The sequence below is a fragment of the Prionailurus bengalensis genome, chromosome D2, assembly GCF_016509475.1.
Source record: "Prionailurus bengalensis isolate Pbe53 chromosome D2, Fcat_Pben_1.1_paternal_pri, whole genome shotgun sequence".
Taxonomy (NCBI): domain Eukaryota; kingdom Metazoa; phylum Chordata; class Mammalia; order Carnivora; family Felidae; genus Prionailurus; species Prionailurus bengalensis.
In genome coordinates, this window is record NC_057351.1 from 74,763,860 (window position 1) to 74,784,789 (window position 20,930).

At 40.1% G+C, this 20,930-nt stretch overlaps 1 protein-coding gene across 1 annotated transcript in view; it reads right to left on the bottom strand.

Annotated features, from left to right (window-relative positions):
* Positions 1–3,124: 3,124 nt before the first annotated feature.
* Positions 3,125–20,930, bottom strand: part of CACUL1 (CDK2 associated cullin domain 1) — a 78,650-nt gene continuing 60,844 nt past the window's right edge. The window contains exons 7-9 of the mRNA XM_043597677.1: positions 18,677–18,815; positions 12,332–12,375; positions 3,125–11,869 (exon numbers count right to left, since the gene is read on the bottom strand). Coding sequence (XP_043453612.1) covers positions 11,829–11,869; positions 12,332–12,375; positions 18,677–18,815 — 224 coding nt within the window. The 3' untranslated portion in view covers positions 3,125–11,828. The remainder of the gene's footprint in view (positions 11,870–12,331; positions 12,376–18,676; positions 18,816–20,930) is intronic.

The following is a 20,930-nucleotide window of genomic DNA, read 5'->3' on the forward strand; positions in this document are numbered from 1 at the left end:
GGCCCTAGAGGACTCGTGTGTGTGTGTGTGTGTGTGTGTGTGTGTGTGTGTGTGTGTGTGTGTGTGTGTCTAGTTCCTGGCTTCACTAGTAGCTTTTGAGGCTGCTTCATGAGGAAAATCTCTTCCAGGGGATACTCAGGGCATTTTTCTCCCCAGAGCACACCTCATGATTTTCTCCTGCTCTGCTTCTCTCTCCCCACTAGCCCTTCTCAACCAGGGTTTCTGAGAGAATTAATCCCTTATGCCCTAAAGGCACCCAGTATATGGAACTTCTCTCTGTGCATCTATCTAGAAGCCATGTACCAGCCTTGGGAAAAGTGAAAAAAACAAAAACAAAACTGTCAAACCATTTTCTCTAGGGCTTCTGTCATGGAACCTCAGTGGAGAAGGTTCTCTCCTAAGGTTATTATAGACATGGTTGAACAGCTTCGGCTAGGGAGGTATGATTAGTGGGTCTTAAGAATTATACTGGGACAGAGCTTACTTCCACCGGAGGCTGTCAGGATGATCAGGTGGTAGAGACAAAAGCATTCTGGCAGATGAAGGCTCAAATCTGCCGCTGCTATGTAACTTTGGACGAGTTTTTAAATCTCTGACATCTTGACTATCTCATAATTGTTATCTATTGCTCTGTAACAAATCACTCCAAAATGTAGTGGCTCAAAACACCATGTATATATTACCTCATAGTTTCCTTGGAGCAGGAATCTGGGCACAGCTTGGCTAAGTTCTTTGGCTCACCATCTCTCACAAGGCTATGATCAAGGTGTCAGCCAGGGCAGAAATCCTCGTTGTGTTCAAGTGGGGCAAGATCCACTTCTAAGTTCGCTCAGCAGCTGTTGGTAGAATTCAGTGCCTCATGGGCTGGTACTGAAGGTCTCAGTTCCTTGCTGGCTGTTGGCCCCATGCTACACTCGGTTCCTTGCCAGGTGGGCCTTTACATTCAAGTAAGCAAGTAAGAAGAGCCAGAGTATACACCAGCAAGGCGGATGTCAGTCTTCTGTAGTCTAATTACAGAAGTGACACCCATCACTTTTGCTGTATTCATGAGAAAAGTCATTAGGTCCAGCTCACTCTCAAGGGTGAATAAATACCAGGAGGCGGGGATCACCGAGGACACCGAGGCAGCTAGAAGCTGCCTACACTTCAGGAGAGTAGCACTAATTGCCTTGCTCAAATGCTCTTAAAATTTGCATACAGCACCTGCCACACAGGCAGACGGCCAGTAAACAGCAGGCACTACCATAAAGTAGGTGCTTAGTTCACATCTATTTCCTTTCCCTCTCTTATGCTATTTGAGCCATCCTTTTTCATTGACAGAGGATGTGTTTACCAAGCACTAGCTCAACAACATGGTCTTATTTTTGTTATAGGTGAAACTAGTCATACCCAAGAGAGAAATTTTCCCAGCCAGGGACTTGGGTTTTCTTGGGCCTGTGTTCAGGTAGCTCAAGCTCTTCCCAGCTTTGGGTTCTTTACAGTTCCCTGGCTATTCCAGTCAGGGGTGTGCCTATATCCTTGTTGTTTATGGATTCTAGACCTGGACTACCATGACTTTCAAACAAGAGTACATCAGTTCATTCTGAATGAGAATTGGTAAGAGTTGGTTTTTGTGTACATGTGTGGAAAACAAAGCTGATGTAGAATCAGAGGGGTTGTTTTTGGCATCTCCCTGAGGCTCCTAAGTAGCAGTAGTCATTCCCCCGTGCGGTAGATTCAAGCAAACCGATAGTTGCCAACAGCCATTTTCTCTTCCGTCTTCCTAACAGAGACATGGCTCAGTTCTAGCACATCCTCCTCATGAGGCCAGTGGGAAGCTGAGCCCAACCGAAGCCCCAAGAGGTGAGACTTATTTAAGTCTGCCACGGTGGCCCCAATCTCTTTCCCGGTTATTAGTTTGGGCATGTTTATGTACCCCAACTTCCCTAGTGAAAAGTGAGAGGAACCATGCAGGTGGGCTCACGAGCAAGTTTCTTTGCTCTTAAAAAAAAAAAAAAACAAAAGCTGGGAAACAAGGTCTTCTTCTCAAGTGGTTGGCCTCATGTCTGGCAACTGTGCGAGTCAAGACCCTGCGGGAAGCAATTCCAGAACGAAGCTCACATATGGAGGCTGGCAGAGCAGAAAGCCGGAAGGAATCTGGGTCCTTGATGACATCCATGAGCTGTCACATTTATTGATCCTGGAACTGCCCAATCTTGCAATTTCTGTGAGGTAATTCACCTCCCTTAATATTTAAGCTAGTGGCCTCTGAAGTAAACAAGATGATCCACAGAGGAAGAAATCAGGAGCCAATTATGTTTTTAAAAGTAAAGAAGAGGGGCGCCTGGGTGGCTCAGTCGCTTGAGCGTCCAACTTCGGCTCAGGTCATGATCTCACAGTTTGTGGGTTCGAGCCTCGAGTTGGGCTCTGTGCTGACAGCTTGGAGCCTGGAGCCTGCTTCCGATTCTGTGTCTCCCTCTCTCTCTGCCCCTCCCCTTCTTGTGCTCTGTCTCCTCTCTCAAAAATAAACAAACATTTTTTAAAAATAAAAAAAAAAAGAGTAAAGAAGCTTTGCCCAAACTTCATTAACACAGTGTCTATGTAAGTGGCCAGGTAGCACGCAGAAAACGTGAGGTACGTGCTTCAAGAAGCAGTTTGAGCTCCACAAAGTGCAGCCATTGACAATGGCGCCATCTTGCAGAATACTTATTTTGTATGTCCCCACAGAGCAAGTGGTCTCATGGATGTTATCTGACATAAGGGCACCCTTGCAATACTTTATTATGGACCAGTGCCTGTCTGTAATATGGAATGTGGAAGGTATTAAAAAAAACAACCACCACTTTATCTGATCCTTCAAGGTAAAGATGACATTCTAACATTAAGTAGCTATTTTTTTCCAAAAGAATTCATGTTAAAAGCACTTTCAAAATGGTCAGACATACTTCAACTTTACCAAACTGTGTTGCCAAAAACTGTCACCTATAAACTCTCATAAGTGCACACTGAAAGCTTGGGATATGAAATCCAAACAGGGGTTTCAGTAGGTTTTGAGCCCGTTTTTTTTTTTTTGTTTGTTTGTTTTTTTTTTAATATATACCAACAATAAAAATGCCACACTTGCAATTGAGCAAGAACAAGTTACTGACAGTGAGAAAGATGGAAATTTATTATAAAGATTTCAACAAACACTTTTTAAGACTAGTAGATGGAATTGAAAATGAGCATTGTTTTTCAGTAAGCAGTCATTTGGATACTCAGATCTTAATCAAGTGGCTTTTTTAGCTACAATAGCCATTAAAACCCAGCATTAAAATAAACTTACCTTAAAACCAGAAATTATTTTTTATCACAAAATGTTAAAATTAGAAGTTTGAAAAATGAAGCATTTTTAATCATATAGCTCTAAAAGAAAAAAAAATTTTTAGAAAGAGCAAAAGGTATTTTTTTACAATACACACAAAAGATATTTTAAAACATTTTCACTTTTTCTATTTCTTTCTTTCTTTTTTTTTTTTTTTTTGCCTATGTGTCTTAGTATAGTACATAAACATTAATTTAAAAATATACAGGTCTATATACACATGCTGGGGGTGGTGTTTTACGTGCACACAGGTGACTGGTTTGGACAGCAATGTTTCATGCTATTGCTTACATCCTTAGAAGAAACTTCTCCAATCCTCCCAAATACTAACTATATTGTTTTCAAGTTTTTGTAACTTACCCTTTTAAAATTTTTAGTCCAAATGGAATTTCTTTTGGTGAATGGTATGATGGGAATAAATTTAATTTTCTCTACTTAAACCAGCACCTTTTACTGAATAATCCATCATGGTCAGAATTATTTCAAGAAGCCACCTTTAGAGTACTCTAAATTCTTAAAAGCATTGGAGTCTATTTTTTAAACTCTTTTCCATTGACTTTGTCTATTTTTATATGAGTGTAAAATTTAATTGCACTTAAAAACAATTTTTTTGGTAGAGCAAGTTCCCTTTTTTCTCCCCTTTCAATGAAGATCCTATTATCATCTGTTTATACTTCCATGTGAATTTTTAATTTGTATTAAAAATAAATACTCTTTGGCATTTGGATTGGCTTTGCACCGAATATACATGTTAACTCAAGAACTGATCTATTTACAACGGTCAAAACGCCCCTCTATCAACCTCTATCAAGGGTTTATCAGCCTGTGTTCCTCTCTGCTTTCCTTCCACCCCACCCCCAAGAAACTATGATCTTAGATGTTAATCTTTGTTTTCTTTAGTTTTACTACTCATGAATCCCTACCCTAAACAATGTACTAAGTTTTTCCAGTTTCTGAACTTTATAGCCAAATTATTCATCTTTCAATGGTTTGCACTTCCTCTTTTGTTTACAAAATCCTGCCCTTCTGCAAAGTCGTAAAAATATCCTTTTCTTTTTTTAAGTTTATTTATTTTTGAGAGAGAAAAAGAGAGACCAAGCTGGGGAGGAGCAAAAGACAGGGAGAGAGAGAATCCAAAACAGGCTCTGCAATGTCAGCGCAGATCCCAACGTGGGGCTCGAATCACAAACTGGGAGATCATGACTGAGCCGAAACCAAGAGTTGGATGTTTAACTGAATGAGCCACCCAGGTGCCCCATAAAAATATCCTTCTGTATTTATTGTCTTCTAAAAGTTTCATAGTTTTAACTTTCTTAAGTGAATCTTGAATGCGCCTGGGATTGCTTTTTGCAGCTGGTGCAAGGTAAAGGGGGGTCCAACTCACTTTTTTCCTTTGTGAAAAGTTATTCAAGCACTGTTTATTAAATAATCCATTCTCCGCTCCGCCCCCCGCCTGGTCTGCACTGACCTCCTTTTAAAAATTAAGTTCCCGTACTAAGTGGGTCAGTTTCTGAGCTCTTCAACCTTGTCTGTTCCTCTACTTGTAATCTCTGTACCAATCCCGCATTGTTTTAATGACTACATTTGATGTAAGTTTTTTGTTGTTGTTTCTTCAGACGTCTGAGTAAATGGCTTCTGGTTTTGTTTTTCATTTTAGAGTAAGCTTTTAAATCTGGTAGTGCTAGTTCCCTTCACACTTCATTGTTTTTTAGTAATGTTTTGAATATCCTTGGCCCTTTGCTCTTGCATTCACATTATGGGATCAGCTTGTCAAGTACCACAGTGAAAACCATTGGGATTTTTTGTTGGGATTGCATTAACTTACTAATCAATTTGAACAAAGAGCTGCGACCTAGATGATCTTCTTATCCATATCTCCCACTTATTTAGGTCAATCAAGGTGCTGGGGGTTTTTTCCATCATCGTTTTCTCATTAAAAGGCTTATATAGCTCTTAAGATTTATTCTTCTATACTTTATACTGTTTTGTTCCTACTGTAAATTTTCTTAATTAAAATTAAAATCTTAAGACGTTATAGACTGTTGCTTGATGCATGGGAATGTAATTGACATTCACATGTTGATTTTGTTCCAGTGAACTTGATGAACTCTTAAGTCTTCTCATCTGCCTTGCAGACTCTTTGGATTTTCACAATCTGATCATATGTTAATCTGTTAACAGATGAGTTACACTGATTGTGATCTTCTAATATTAACCAACTTGCTTCCTCAGGTAAATCCATTGTGGTCATCATTTGTTATACTCTAAATACAATGTTAGATTTAATTTGTAAAAAATGCTTATTGTCTTATTGGAAGGTGCAAGGTGATTTTAGATCTCTCCATCAGGTCTAATTTATTAGCTGTGCTATTTAAATCTTCTATGCCCTTCATCATTATGATTTTTGTCTTCTTCATGATTTATTAACTCATGAGGGAGGTATGTTTAAAACACCTATTATATTGGTAGATTAATGTATTTCTCTTTGTAGTTATGGCCATTTTTAAAAATACATATTTTGAGGTATATTATTAGTCACTTAGGGGCGTAACTGAATTTAAAACTGTTATATCCTTCTGGCCAATTAAGCCCATTGCACTATGCAGAGGCTCTCCATCGTGAGTAATTTGGGGAGGGAAATGGGCTTAATATGGGGACACTGAAGTTCAGAAAAATAACCTTACCCAAGAACACACAACTCCATTAAGCTGAGACAAACATTTGCTCTCAGATTACATGTAGGATACTCCTTCTACCAAAACACGTTCTTTGAAATGCAAAATGTTCTGGAATTCTAGATTGTTAAAGACACATGCCAATAGAGGAAATAAACACACATAAGCACACATAAAGAACTGACTCTAGTAGAAAAGTTTTATACTCCGTAAAAAACAAAATCTGCTGTAAGAGAGGGGAGAGGATTTAAACAACTCCCTACCTGGCTGGGGAAAAAAAAGAAAAAGCTGAAGAAGGCAACTGTCAGGTGACTTAAATGCAGAGAAAAAGAAAAGACAGTCACAGAACCCCGCTGGGTATGGTAATCTAAGAGTGGGTGTCACTACAACACAGCTTGGGTTTTAAACAAATGGAGGACGAAAGTTGAAAACCGGCATTCTGAGCACACTGTTAGGAAGAACACTTGTATAGAGAAAGTGAGAGGAACTAAAACTGGCAAGAGGGAGCACGACACCCTAGGGGATAATACTAATATCACAGCAAGAAAACACAGGGGGGTTATTTTTTTAAAGCATGGTGTCATCAGTGCAAACAACCACAAGTCAAAAGTTCTGATTAAACGTCTACAATGTGCCAGTGTTTAAAGAAGAAAACGACAAATATATGTACATAGGTATAGATACTACATATGTATGCAGACTATGTACTAAATGTATATAAATACACACACCCCGTTTCTCTTATCGCTGGTACAGAGGTCAAGATGGACACTCACCATGCCACTGATTATCCACGACAGAACAGACATGTGCTGAGTGTGCTTATCGTTTAAGAGGGAATTGTGAATACACCATAAGCAAAATCCTATGTTCTGTGCCATAACAAAGTTCCAATGAACCAAGTATCAACATAACAAGCCAAGGACATCTGTACAAGATTTATTTCATTAACCACAATGTTTTAGAGTGACGGTTATACACCCTAATACAGAAGGAGTGATTCCAAATCCATCCAGAGTTAAAGGTCAGAGCCAAAGTCAGTGGCTTTAATCCCCAATCAAAAAGAGTTTCATTCACAATTTTGTTGTTCTTAGATTAACAGAAGAACTGATGTACAGAACACCCTGTTCTAAGCTCCACCATGCTTTCCAACAAAGAAGCACCACCAGGGATTAGACTTCATTGCTTCCTCCTTGCTCTGGCTGTGCAGGTGGCTGGCAAGAGCCTCTTGTCTGTCTTTGACTCCCATTTATTCACAAACATTCCTGTTTCCAGCCACAGTTCCCCACAACGTCACATCTGAATTAATTTCTCCTGAATTGCATGGCTGTAATATTGACAAACAGGGCTAATGAGAGCAATTAAATTGCCATCTGTTTAACAAAACATACCCTTCTAAGAGAATATCCACAGTCCTATTGCATTTAGTACATCGTCACCACATTGAAATGACATGTTAAAATCAATACAAAAATTTTTTTTCAAACCACAAAATTTACCCCAGAGCCACTCTATAAATTTCCTAGAATTATAAACCATTAACATTTTTCTAAACAATGCAATCCAACCAGAAATGAAGATAAATTTCCCACCAGCAGGGGTACAGTATGTACTGAGGTCAAGAATGTACCTCTGATGAGGATTCTAATTCTCCCACAGCCACACCACCACCGTCAGCAGAATCAGTGTATGGACTTGTGCCACTCGGCTCTGGAAAGAAGTTCAAAATAGGGTCCTGGCCAGGGGAGGAGGCAAAGCGTCAGTGACTTAGTTAATCACCAGTGGGGACAAAACAGGAATCACTACCCTTGAAAAAGAACAGGGGTCCTTTCATCGATTCTGGTGGCCAGCAACTGGGGCAAATTGCAACAAGGTAATGAAAGTAACAAGAAAGCCATTTCTCCAAGAACTCCTATAACTTCTATCTTAACTTCTGATAAACATGAACTTCATCTTAGGCAAGCTTATTGAAAACTGCAATCACAACTGAAAAGGTCCTATAAACCTATGCTAGTCAAGGGATTCACATTCTGATCTTAAATTTTAAAGTCCTTAAGAGGCCTAGACCTGGGGTAAAGTAAACATAATACTCTGAAGCGCAATGAGACACCATAAAAAAAATCAACTCATAACATCCAAACTGACTGGATACCTAATGCAGCTTTTTAAATTTTTTTTACTATCGCAGATTAGTGTCTATTCATAAAACAAGGTTCAGTTATTTTAATAATAGCTGCTTATTAAACAACTGAATTTTAGCTCAAGGGCAATGCCTCTGTAATTACCGTGGAAAATATTAACTGCCCTAAAACAGAGAAAACATAGACGAAAATATAACTAGTCTCGATAAGAAAAGAAGATAAAATCTGGAAGGGCTACTCTGGAGATTAAACAGGCTTATTTAAATACTATGATACAAGTGCCCCTGCTCACTTTATAACTGCAGAAACCGATCGTGTTTGCTAGATCACCATTACCTTTGCTAGAACGGGTGCACAGACCACCACTCTGAAGTTCTCCTTTTGTGCTGAAAAACTTTCAAATCCCTTGTTCGGTCAGTACAGAATATTGCGAGGCGATGCATGTGCAAACTCTTCCTGAGGAATTCTTCACGTGTGCAAATCTGCAACCTGACAGAAAGCGTGGCATTTATAGCGAGGGAAGTGGCAGCTTTACGGGGCTGGCGCACTCGAGACGCACACGCAGCACGAACGGCCACGGGCACCTGTTCCCCTGCGATCTCACTCACAGGTCAGTGTTCACCCCACGCCTCAAAGAAAGGGAGAGAGGAACTGCCTCAAATTTGTAAAAGGGACAGGGAAAAAAAAAGTGACTTTCCCACAAACCTGACCAATGCCCAACTCCTGCCTCCGGGTTTGTGTTTCTTCTAAGTCTACCTAAGAACTGTTCAGAGGCGCTATACCAGGTTTTGCTTTCTGCTCCACAGAAAACAAGTAGATCCTGTCGGGTTAGGGTGCAGCTGTGACAACGGGGACCAGGAGATGACACTGTTACTGAAGCATGAGGCCAACTCTGAAAGTAAGTACCGTCTCTCAATTACAATTACCAATGACTTGGACATGGCATTATTTCGAGGTGACTGAACTGCTTTCTTTTGGACAGCCTGGTTTCAGGCTGCACATGCTTGGCGGTCAGGCTTGCTGAAGCAACTACGTGCCGATTAACAAGACAATCGGCGGACAGTTTTCTGTCCTCAATGATTTGGGCCCCACAAAAGCCAGGATTCAACTGGGGTGGAGAAACTAGATACTGTACTGGCAAAGAAGAATACAAGTAAACATGAGAAGAAAACACTTTCTGGTAAACGGTGCTTTGTCAATACAAAACGGAGGGCAACTCTGATTTCCCCTTGTGTTGCAAACTAAGAATTCTGTTAAGAAACCCAATTAAAGAAGCAAGGTCAATTTCTACCCAAAAACGAAGAAATAGGTTTTCCATACTGCAAGGTACCTCAAGGGGCCAACAGGTAACAACCACGTCACATGCACTAGGAGAACGTGTATCTTCTTTCTATAGGGCCTTCCACTCACGGCCTCGCAGCACCACGCCCTGGCCCATAGCTAGCTGCAGTCGCTGTGCAAATATTTAGAGAAGCTGAATTTTGCAAACTTTGTCCACTTTTTGTTAACACATATATAATAAGAAAAAGAAGACAACATAAAATGTTTCTCCATTAACTTAATAATGCAAAAGCATCCAAAGATTTTAACACCAATTCACATCATAATACAATGCTTTTGTAGAGAAGTTCCCCTGTTAGCCAAAGAAACACTCTCCCAGAAAAAGCATTCGGGTACATTATTAGGATAATGAAGAATTCATCCCACATTTAAAGAAGCATCCCAATTTTATTCCTTTCAGAAATATTCCTGAAACCACTCAGGGGAGACTTTAGTTGCAGGTGTTATTTATAAGCCTGCAGCAAGCGTTCCACTGAGAAAGTAAACTTTGGACTTCATGACAGAGTGGAGTTCTTCCCCGATACCAGAATGCTACTGGGGTAGCGAATCAAACTGTATAGGGCACAGTGAGAACCTGTATATATTCTTCCAGTAATTCGGTGTGTATCAATACAACCCAAGATGCTCACAGGGTTAAAGGAGTCCAATTCAAAGTCCTCCACAAAAATCCAGCTCTGGTTGAGAAGTACTTAAAAAATAAATCTGCCAACTTTTACGTTTACTTCTCGGAATAATAATTTTACAAATAGAGGACTTCAACTAGAGCACTTACTTGCTCCTACTACCACACTTCTAACTCCCCCACCCGGCCTGCTCCCCAAAAAAGGACAGAGTGAATTGGCAGAGGCCACTCTATGAAAAACCCGACAATCCGAAGTGTGGCAGTATCCCTGATCCATCTGGTTTTGCCCCAAGTTCTCCGAAGAGCTAAATATTAGTGTCACGTGGCCAAATACAGTCAAGCATATGCTCGATTTAGATTCAAGCAAAATTGAGGAGAAAAGTATTTTCACCTGCCACATCTATTTTTCTTTGCCTTCCCAAAACGACTAGAATAAGCTTTAGAGTCTTTTATAAGAAACTAAATAGCACTGTGGGTGTAGAAAAAAAAAAAAAAAAAAAGAGCTGTGTCACAGCTGGAACGAAGCTTCAAAACAGCAGTGTTACTTCTCCTCTGTTATACTCGAATATAATGCTACAAAAGATGCAGACTGCAGACATTTTTTTTGAAGTACCTGTCTCACCCATTTAAAATGAAATGGATCAGGAATGCCACACCACTGATTGTATCTGGATTTAATAACCATATCTGCTCCCCGGAGTATCCTAGTAACTAGCTGTCACCCTCTGATAAGTCTCCACTGTCCTAAAAAAGGGAGTTTTGGTGCTAGAGGACAGCCCATCCTACGCTAGCATCATGCCAACGCTACAGCAGCTGGTGAGATCATGGAAGTGATGGAGGGAATGGATGTGTTCTGTAAAGAGTTGGTCCCCAACATCAGCATGAATATGCCACAGGTGAGGCAGGGGGGAATCTGACCAATGAGCAACGTGTTTCTATCTTCCCACTTACTTATTAGTATCCTGCTAAAGTCACACCTGCCACCTCAGTGGGTTAGTCTGTGACACCACAAGCTTTTTCAGAAAGCATCCGGGAGTCGAACAACTGGTCACGGAGTTGCAAAGTGCACAAAGCTCAAGGCACAGAGTAGAAAACAGTTGTGAACTGGTGAGGGGAGATGTTATAGCAGAAGCAGAGTTATTAGCATTTTCCTTGAACAAGACTTTCTAACGCTAAACAAAGACCAACTCTTTTAAACGGGGTTTGTTTTAGTTATGGGTAAAAAACACTGTATTGTAATGATCTGCTCGATTTCAAAGCAAAAGAGATCTCGATGTGTAAAAGCCAATGTGCTGAAGTGCCACATCCACAAATGAACAAAACAAGTGCTTTAAAAAAAAAAAAAAAAAATTCTTCTGCTCTTATACTTTTGGAGGAAGCTGCTGACGGTCGCTGCTGGATTTCCCTTAGCAATGGTCGCTTTTCAAGACGCCTGTTCCTCACGGAATCTGTAGATAAACTCATTAAAAGATTGTCCCCTTTCAAAATCATCCCCAAGTCTAGCAGCAACTGACTGTTTTTTGTTTTTGTTAGTTATTTGTTTTTTAAAATTACAAACCAAAGTAAGAAGTCCAACATCCTCTTCCAAGAACAACTTTGTGACAGAGCTCCTGAGTGTCTGCAGGACCCCCGCTGTGCTCCCAATACAGTCTCTGCAGCTCCAGTGTGTCCTCTTTTCGGGAAGGAAAGTACATTCAATACATTCACTATCTGTACCCTCTGGAACTTGCACACGCTGATGAGCTGTCTGGAAAAACAAAAAACATTGCGACAGGAAAAGGTATGAACAGCAGATGGCATTTGATAATGGTAAGAATCTGTTTATTTAATACATAGTTCTCACCCCTCTCCTGATCCCTCAAAAGGAGTTTAAAAAAAAAAAAAAAGGTGAGCGAAGTGAAAGGAGGCTACATGGTCAGAAAGGAGACTGGATCACTATCACACTCTAGCAGAGACTAAAGAATCCAAGTGGCCCTTGACAGCTGCTTGAGAACCACCGCCCCCAACTGGACTTCGGAGCCGTCACAGCTTGCAAAACAGCGTGAACTTGATCACACGGACAGCCTTGATCACACGGATCAGCGTGAACTTGATCACACAGCCACCATCAAGAGCACTGTGGACACGATTACACTCACCGTACGGTCACCACCAGCAGCTGCCTTACATAATAGAACCATCAGAAATGGTAAGGAACATCATTACTTACTATAAGCCAACTCATCCCCAGCTCTTTTCCGGGACTGGTCACCTCTGGGGATAAGGAAAGAAGAGGGAATCAACCAGATTACACAGACATCTTCATACATCCAAATGGGAGAAGTGAATTGACATAACTGGTAATACAAGGAAAGCAAGTACTTCAATTCTAACAACCTATCTTAAAATAGGCATTAAACTTAAACAGCGGTACAGTCATTTATAACCTGAATATTCTTAGCTAAAAGGTGTTGTCTTTTAAATATAAAACGCTATTAAATGAAGGAAGGATTATCTAGAAAAATGGCTTACACTGGGTTCTAGAAATAGGTTCAGACTAAAAATGTGTTTGAAGATAAACCTGGGTTCTGCTACCAACACCCACAGCGACCGCCATATACTAGGGCACATTTCAAATATGAAATAGAGGATAATTCAAAGTCTTCCCCCCAAAAAAGCCTTATTATAAAACCAAAAACTGCTTAAGGCTTTAGAAAAATCTCAGAATCTTAATGTACATGAAAACCCTTCCTACAAGTGGAAGAACATGAGCCTTCATAAATATTAACCAGTTCCATCTTAGACACCTAGAGAAGATTCTAGTTCCACTTTACAGATAAGAGATTCTGATTAGGTCCTAATGCTACCCGTAAATCCTACCTTTGTCTCTCCAGTTTCTCAGACTATAACCCAGACAAATAACTATAATGAGTAATAACAACCAATTTGCTAGCTTTTCCTTGCTCGGTCACTTAGCAGCACATACCTTGTCCCATCTTTTCCTTCCTTAAACACTTTTGGCTCCACCCAGCATAGTCCTTGGCCGCTTTCTCTTTCCCATGTATATATTCTCCGTAGGCCAGGATGGTGATCATACATACCAGTGCAAAGACTTGAAATACTATCCATATACCAATGACTCCCAGGTTTGTCTCCAGCTCTGATTCCTTCCCTATGCTGCAGATAGGAGGTCCAGCTGTCTCCCCTCATCTAACTGGGTGAGTCAGGACTGCTGGCAGTTCAGGATGGCCAGAATGCAGTCTGACTCCACGCCACCCCCACTCCTTCTTCAGCTTTCCTCAATAAATGGCACCACCATCCGCCCAATTACTCAGATCAAAACCCTGGCTCATTCTTGATTTCTTTCTTTCTCTTGCTCTGGAGCATACTGTCGCAAAACATAATCCAAACTCAACCACTCCCCATCATCTTCATGGCTCCACTCCCAATTCAAGCCACCATCATCTCTCCCCCAACACAGCTGCAAGACTCTTATTATTAGTCCAGACCACAGCCAGAGCCATCTTACATAAAAGCATAAGTAAGATTATTTCATGCCTCTGATTAAAGCCCTTCGGTGGCTTTCCATCACAGTTAAAAATCAATTCAAACTCATTTTCCCAGTCCTGTGCGACATGGCTCTTGCCTACCTCCCTACCCTCATCTTCTACCTCTGTTCACTACACTCCAGCCATGTTGGCTTTCCTTCTGCGCTGGGACACGCCAGCACTTTGGTACTTTCCTTTGTCTCTGCCTGCAGCACTCTTCCCGCTAGTTAGCCACGTGGCTGTCTCCTTACCACCCAGGTCCTCACTGGAACGTCTCCTCCTTGGAAGGCGTTTCATGTTCAAGTTGGCTGGACCAGCCCTTCACATGTGCTCTGGTCACTCACTCTTTATCCCATGCTGTCTCGGTTTGTTCACAGCATGTTTTATTATGTGAAATAATTTGCGTACATGTTCGTTACTTATCTCCCAACATTAGAGCACAAGCTCCATAAAAACTGGGCCTCATTTTTACCCAATACTTAGAATAGTGTCTAGCACATGGGCAGAAAATAAATATCTGCTGAAATAACAAATCAGTGAACAATTCATAAATGGCCTCTACAGATGGATTATGAAAATGCTAGCTCAAGTAATTATTTCATGCTTTTGAGTCATCTTCTAGATTAGCAGAGTTTCCCACCCTCCTTCCCTGGCTGTGCTCAAGACCAGGACAGAAACCTCTTGCTGGACAAGGCGAGGAGTCTCGATTACCAGCAGGAAGAGAAGATACCAAATGGCCTCTGAAGGTTTTTTCTCTAGGCTGGGCATGTAGAGAAAAACATGCAGCACACATAGCATGAACTAGCATCAACGAGCCTTAGGCAGCCTGAAGAACCCTCAACAAATCTGCCCTAATGCCACTTTCTTAACACCTCTGCTGTTAACACTACCCCTGGCCAAAGCCAGCTGTATCATCACAGTTAAGCATTCACCAAATATTCTGTAGCAAGTAGGTTAATGCTGATCAAAAAGGTAGACACAGGATTTTATATCCAGAGCCTCAACTTGTATACACAACCTTCATTCCCACTCCCAAAGGGTTAAATAAAAGCTGAACACGTAAAAATAAGAGGAGAATAATACAGATGTGCAAACCACAGAAGGCACAAAGGGATGTGAATGGGATATGTGAATGTGATATATGCGAGAGGCTGAGTATGTGGCCAAATATCTATGTGGCCAAAGATATTATCTAATGCCCCAAGTCTGGCAAGGTATGGCTGCCCTCAAAACCAGACCCCTGCTACTAAATAAAAAAGTGCCAATTCTAGAGTGACCCTCTCAACTAAAAGATCAACAAGATCCCTGCAAGGTTCTATTTTTGTTGCAGAAATCCAAGTAACAAGTACTCTGCAAGATACCTGCTTTTAAAAGCTATTCGGCACAAGCTCTGAAGAGACCCATAGTCTGGTTTGAAAGAGAACGTTCCGTCTAAGGGCACTCATGTTAGAAGTTCCCAAACAAGATTACATAATGTCATCTTTGATACCAACCTGCCCTCCCCCACCCTCCAATAATCAATTTAATCATGCAGGTAACAGATAAAGACAAAATTCTGCTCTCATATGTTAAGTCTAGTACGTGTATTTCCATGTACATAAAGATGCTGCACATGAACTCCAGCTCCGATGAGAAATGCCCATTAACTGCAATCGAGGATATATTTGACAACATCCACACCTCATTTCAAAGACACTCTGTGCCATCCACATCAAAGCTGTGTGATGCCTATTCAGGACTACACCACGTAAATGGAACACGATCTTAAATGAAGAAATTGTGAAGCTGAGCAGGAATCGTGTAACTGGTTAGACATAAATCATAAAATGACTGCTCCATCAGGACAGCCAGCAACAGAATTCTGGTCAGACAGTCTGTACTATATTCTCAAGGTTTTCTGCATCGAAGGACATCATTTCTTCCAAAACAATCCTAGCCAGATAATGAACAAAGGCAGCATCAGGTCTGGCAGGGCAGACTGCAGAAGACCCACATACAAGAGATTCACGGAAGCACGGGCAGCCTTTCTCTCAGCTGTTGAGTGTATGATGTGCGCACACCTTTCCATGGGGGGCGGGGCGGCTCAGCAGTGGAGTGGAGTGAGTCCAAGAATGTCAGCTTAGACAGAGCCTACTCTGTGCAAAGCACCCTTCAGCATAACCTGTGAGGCAGACTTTAGTCCTCACAGTAATGCAGAAGTTGTTAATTTAATCCCAGAAGGGGCCCAATCTGGTTTGTAAAATAAAACATTTTAATCATATCACCTCTTGAAATACTAACATTTAAATTTCAGGCAGAAGTTGTATGAAAGAATTCCACTAAGAGAAACAAAAATTCTAATACACACCAAAAATCCAAGGGACCTTTCCTGACTACAGCCCACTTGGCCTTGGCAGAGCAGCGCCGTATTAGTCCTTCATGAACAAAGGCAACGTCACACTAGACTATTTATGGAGTCAGTTCCTCTTTCATCCCGAGCAAATTTTAAGAGCTGCTGCACACTAAGCAGTCCTGCACCCTGTCCTCGTCTTCCAGTTCCAAAATCAGGCTTAGGAAAATATCTGATGTGTTTACATAGTTCCAGACACTGTTCTGGAAGGTGAATTCAAGGTGTTCAGAGAAATCCACAAGAGCTATCTTCACACAGTGCTTCACAGAAATAAAGGTTTTCAGAAGGCTGTTTAGTTTTTAAAGGCATCAATAAACTCACCTCTAAAATTAAAAGCAAACATTCAAATAAAAACATGAATAAAAGCATAAAGACTTCACTATTATGGTAAGCCTAAATTAAAGAAAACCATAAAAGGTATACTCAGATTATTTTCCATTCCCTTAAAAACATTTAAGAAAAAACTTTCAACTGCGATTCAAAACCCATACGCCATAAAGAAAAAACCCGATAATCACACAAAAATAAAAAACTGCTGCATGACTTAAAACAAAAAAGCCACCATGAGTAAAGTCATAGACAAACTGAGAAAACTAACGGTCTTATCTTGGGCAAACAATCTCTGCACCACACAGAGAGCCCCTAGAATTCAAGAAAAAAAAAGACTAACAAACAGAAAAGTAAGCAAAGGTCATAAGCAGGCAGTTTACCAAAAAAGAAATATAACATGTTCATATTCTCAGCCTCACTCATAAGAGAAATGCAAATGAAACCAACTCTGAGTAATTATTTTTCACCTGCCAGACCAGAGAAAATCCAAAAGTGTAACGACATACTCTACCGGCCAGACCATAAAGAAGAGGTACTTTCAAAATTTGCTGGTGGATATGCAAAACTGCACAATCCCCTGTGAAGGGAAAACTGGTGATACTGATCAAAATTACACCTGCCTTTTATTTTCGGCTCAGCAATCCCACTGATGGGAATTTACTCTCCAGATCCACCTACAACAGGTACAAAATTATGCATGTACAAGGGTATTCATTGTAGCACATGTGTGACAGCAAGACTGGAAATAATTCAAGTTGCCATCCACAGGGGAGTGGCTAAACAAGTTCTAGCTACACAACAGCATGTGTAAGAAAGGAATAAAAATGAGAACACATATCGTGTTTGCTTGCATCGGTATATTAAAAGGCACACCGAAAGGAATCATCAGCAGCTCATAAAATGGTCACCTAACGAGGTAGGAACAGATTGGAAGACAAGAAGGAGCAAAACTTCTCAATGTATGCTTTTTATATCATCTTGACTTTTGAACCGTATGAACAGAACAGCTCTTCAAATATGACTAAGTAAAATGCTATGCCATTAAATGGCTTCATTCTGTGTATGAAAATAATACCATTATTAGAAATACTGCAATTAATGTCAGGAAACACCTGGCCACTGGACATCAGGGAGAAAAATTAGCCTAACATTCCAGCATTCCTATGGCCTTCCCTTAACTTGATCCAAGAAAGTCAAGATTACCAGACCTATCTACACAGCTTCCGTGGGCCTTTCCTGTGAGAGCTGCCAGCAAGGGGGCAAATGATGAGTGGATTACTCAGTGCCCCCATTACCACATGAATATAGATAGCACAAGGGCAAAAGGGGAATAAATACCAACCCGTGAGGCTACAAAGAACAGACTTTCTGCTTTCTTTCCTAACCTGTGCTGAGACTAGAGACAGTAACAGTGATCTTGGTCAAGACTGGTGTTCCGAAACTTAGCTTGGCTTCAGAACCAGTGAAAGAGAAGGTCCATCCCCAGCCTAGCCTTAGATAAAGTCAATCAATATTCAACCTACCATTGTGTTCACAACTATGCCTAACTTTCCGTAACTTTCTTCCTTTAATGTCAGGAATTGAAACAAGAGAAGGTATGTAAGAGTGCTGAGAGTAGGGATTATGAAAATATAAGGCCTGACTGCACCTTTCAATGATTTGGTGACACAACAGGGTATTTTCCCATAGTATAATCTATTTCAGTTGAAAAAATGCACTTTGCAAGACTTTCTGGGATATAGCTACGATATTGAACTGCAAATTTTAGAAAAATTAGCCAAGTGTATGTATCAAAACCAAGGAAGGCAAATTTTCTGGACACATGTAAGGATATACTCTAATTTTTAAGAAGAAACAAGTAGAATTTAGGACAAAAGTGAAAATATGAAAAACAGAATCTAAAAGCCTCTTTACTGGTTTAGTCGTAAAACGAAGTCATTTGCTTGTACCTTGTAACTAAAGTACCTTGTAACTAAACATAAAAATTTCTCTGTTTTCCCAGGTGTTGAGAACTAACGTAGAGGATCAAAACTAGAAGAGCACTTAGAGGCTTCCCAGTCTAACTACTCACCCACTGAGAAATCCTGTCTTCAAATCCATTTTTAGTGACAGGCGGCTTCCATGGAATCAGACCCCAGCTGTCCCATCTCTGTGCACAGACAGGGAGCCAACGGCCTCTCCCCGCAGTGTCACCTTGACCATTCAGCAGTTATTTCCCACTCTAAGAACTCTGGCCTCCCTCCCCTGCCAAGCCAAACTGGCCTAAGGAAATGGACATATTTTGTCAAAAGGGGGGAAAAAAACTTGCCTCGTAAAACCATTCTGTATAAGTTCTCTTTGAAGTTTCTGATCTTCAGCAGCATATTCAGAAAGTTCAGACTCCACCGCCGGAGGGAGAATGTTTGGAATAAATTTAGAAAACAGAGTTGGAGCCATCTGAACCCACTCTGTGAGGAAAGGAAAAGATTCATTAAGGAAATCAGACAAATTAAATGAAAAATGTAAAGTTTTCTTTTGTTCAAAGAAAGAATATATATTAAACCAAACTCAAAATGGGGGGAAAATTAGTGTAATCCTATTCTGATAAAAAATATACAACCAGGTTAAATTTCCTTTCTAAAATGAATTTATAGTCAAAGAAAGCAGATATTTTTCCATTTTGCTGTTTCAACAAAATTTAATGAAAATCTCTAGAGAATCTGTGAATGGACCTATCAAAAATTGTAATTAATATGGGGGAAAAATGAGTGAGACAGGCAAAGAATTCCAAGTGGAAGGGACTTAAAAGCGAGGGTTTGGTGGAAATACTAACCCCTATAAGCATTAATTAAACAAAACAAACAAACAAACAAGCAAGCAAAACAGACTCTTAGAGCATGGTCCAGATGGGAGATGCACAGAGGTATGAGCAAAACACATAAAGGGGATTTAAAAAGTATACATTTCCAGTTATACTAACAAAGTCACAGAGATGAAAGTACAGCACAGAAAACATAGTAAAAAATATTGTAACAATTGGTGACAGACGGCGGCTACGCTGATGGTGGTGAGCACTGAGTAATGTACAGACGGAAGTGTCGAACCAATGTTCTATACCTGAAACCGACATAATGTTGCATGCCACCTATGCTTCAATACCAAAAAAAATTAAACAAGCACACCACATATGTACATACACACATACATACATACTGGCCCAAGAATAGAGACTAGTACAGATAATAAGGAAGCATACAAAAGTACCACAAAAATGGGGGAGAGAGGTCTAAACATTTAGGAAGTAGGCTGAAGATAACTAGAGTAAGTACTTTTGAAATAAAAACCTATTTGGCCCAAACTAAATTATAGCAAATTAAATGTATGCAGTATTGAAAGAAAAGAGAATTAACATGGGTATCAAATTATTAAGAAAGAGATAAAAGATAAAGAGAATACTCTATAGAAAAATAAGCATTCATCTATCAAAACAGAAAAGGCAAACATTTGCATCAGACATGATAAAGGTGAATCAGTATCCTTATTTATAAAACATTTTTATATATCAGTAAGACCAAATAAATGAATGAAAGACAGGACTAATAATATACAAGACTTATAATTTACAAGAAAAAAATAAACACAATGACAGCCTTGTTAATATTCAAAAAACTCAAGCTAAAATAAACACTCTCTTCCTCTTATTTTGTGAACGCTAAATACAACTAACATCCACCTGTATCAAGGAAATGCTAAAACTAGCATTCCCCTACCCTGTTGGTGGTCTTAATTTAGCACTGTTACCCCTTTTAGATTCTTTTAGTCTTGTCCTTTCAAATTTTCCCTTTTGGAAAACATCTTAATGTACATATCAAAAACCATAAAATGTCAATGCTGTATTTAATCCAGTGAGCTCGCTTTAAAAATTGTAATTTGAGTAAATAATTCTAAATCTGAAACAAACACAAACAAACAAATATGTTTAATGCTGTGTGATGCTGGGTCACTGGTAAGTAAAAAATGCCCAACAGGAGGATAGTTAAGTTAAACACGACCAGAACAAAACAACAACAACAACAAAAACAAATACCACAAAAACACCACCAGGGCCAAGCCGCTCACCCACTGTATAAACTCATGGCAAAAATGTTCTCAATAGTGTCCCTCCTGTCAGCTCAACTCAAATATGGCTTTACGGTCTCCACACGGTGCCCGGGAGAGCCACTAGCCATCAGTCAGAGATGGCAGGAGTCAGACCGATATGCCATTTTCAGGAACTCCAGGCAATCATTAAAATACAAGATGAAGGAATCAAAGAAAAGTGTGTGTATTAAATGAAGAAGGGCCGGCTGGGACAGCTGGCACTGTGTCTCAACTAAGCTTCTAAAGATCGGATGGAAACACACCAAAAATTGTAACAGTCATAAGAATCTCCAAGGATTAGGGTCTAGGAATTAGTTTAAAAAACTTTCTTGGGTGACTCTCATTATACAAAGATCAGTGCTTGAGAACCACTGCAATGAAAGAAACTTCCACATTTAAAATTCAACTTTTAAAGTATTTTAACCTTAATCTGTCCAGTGACT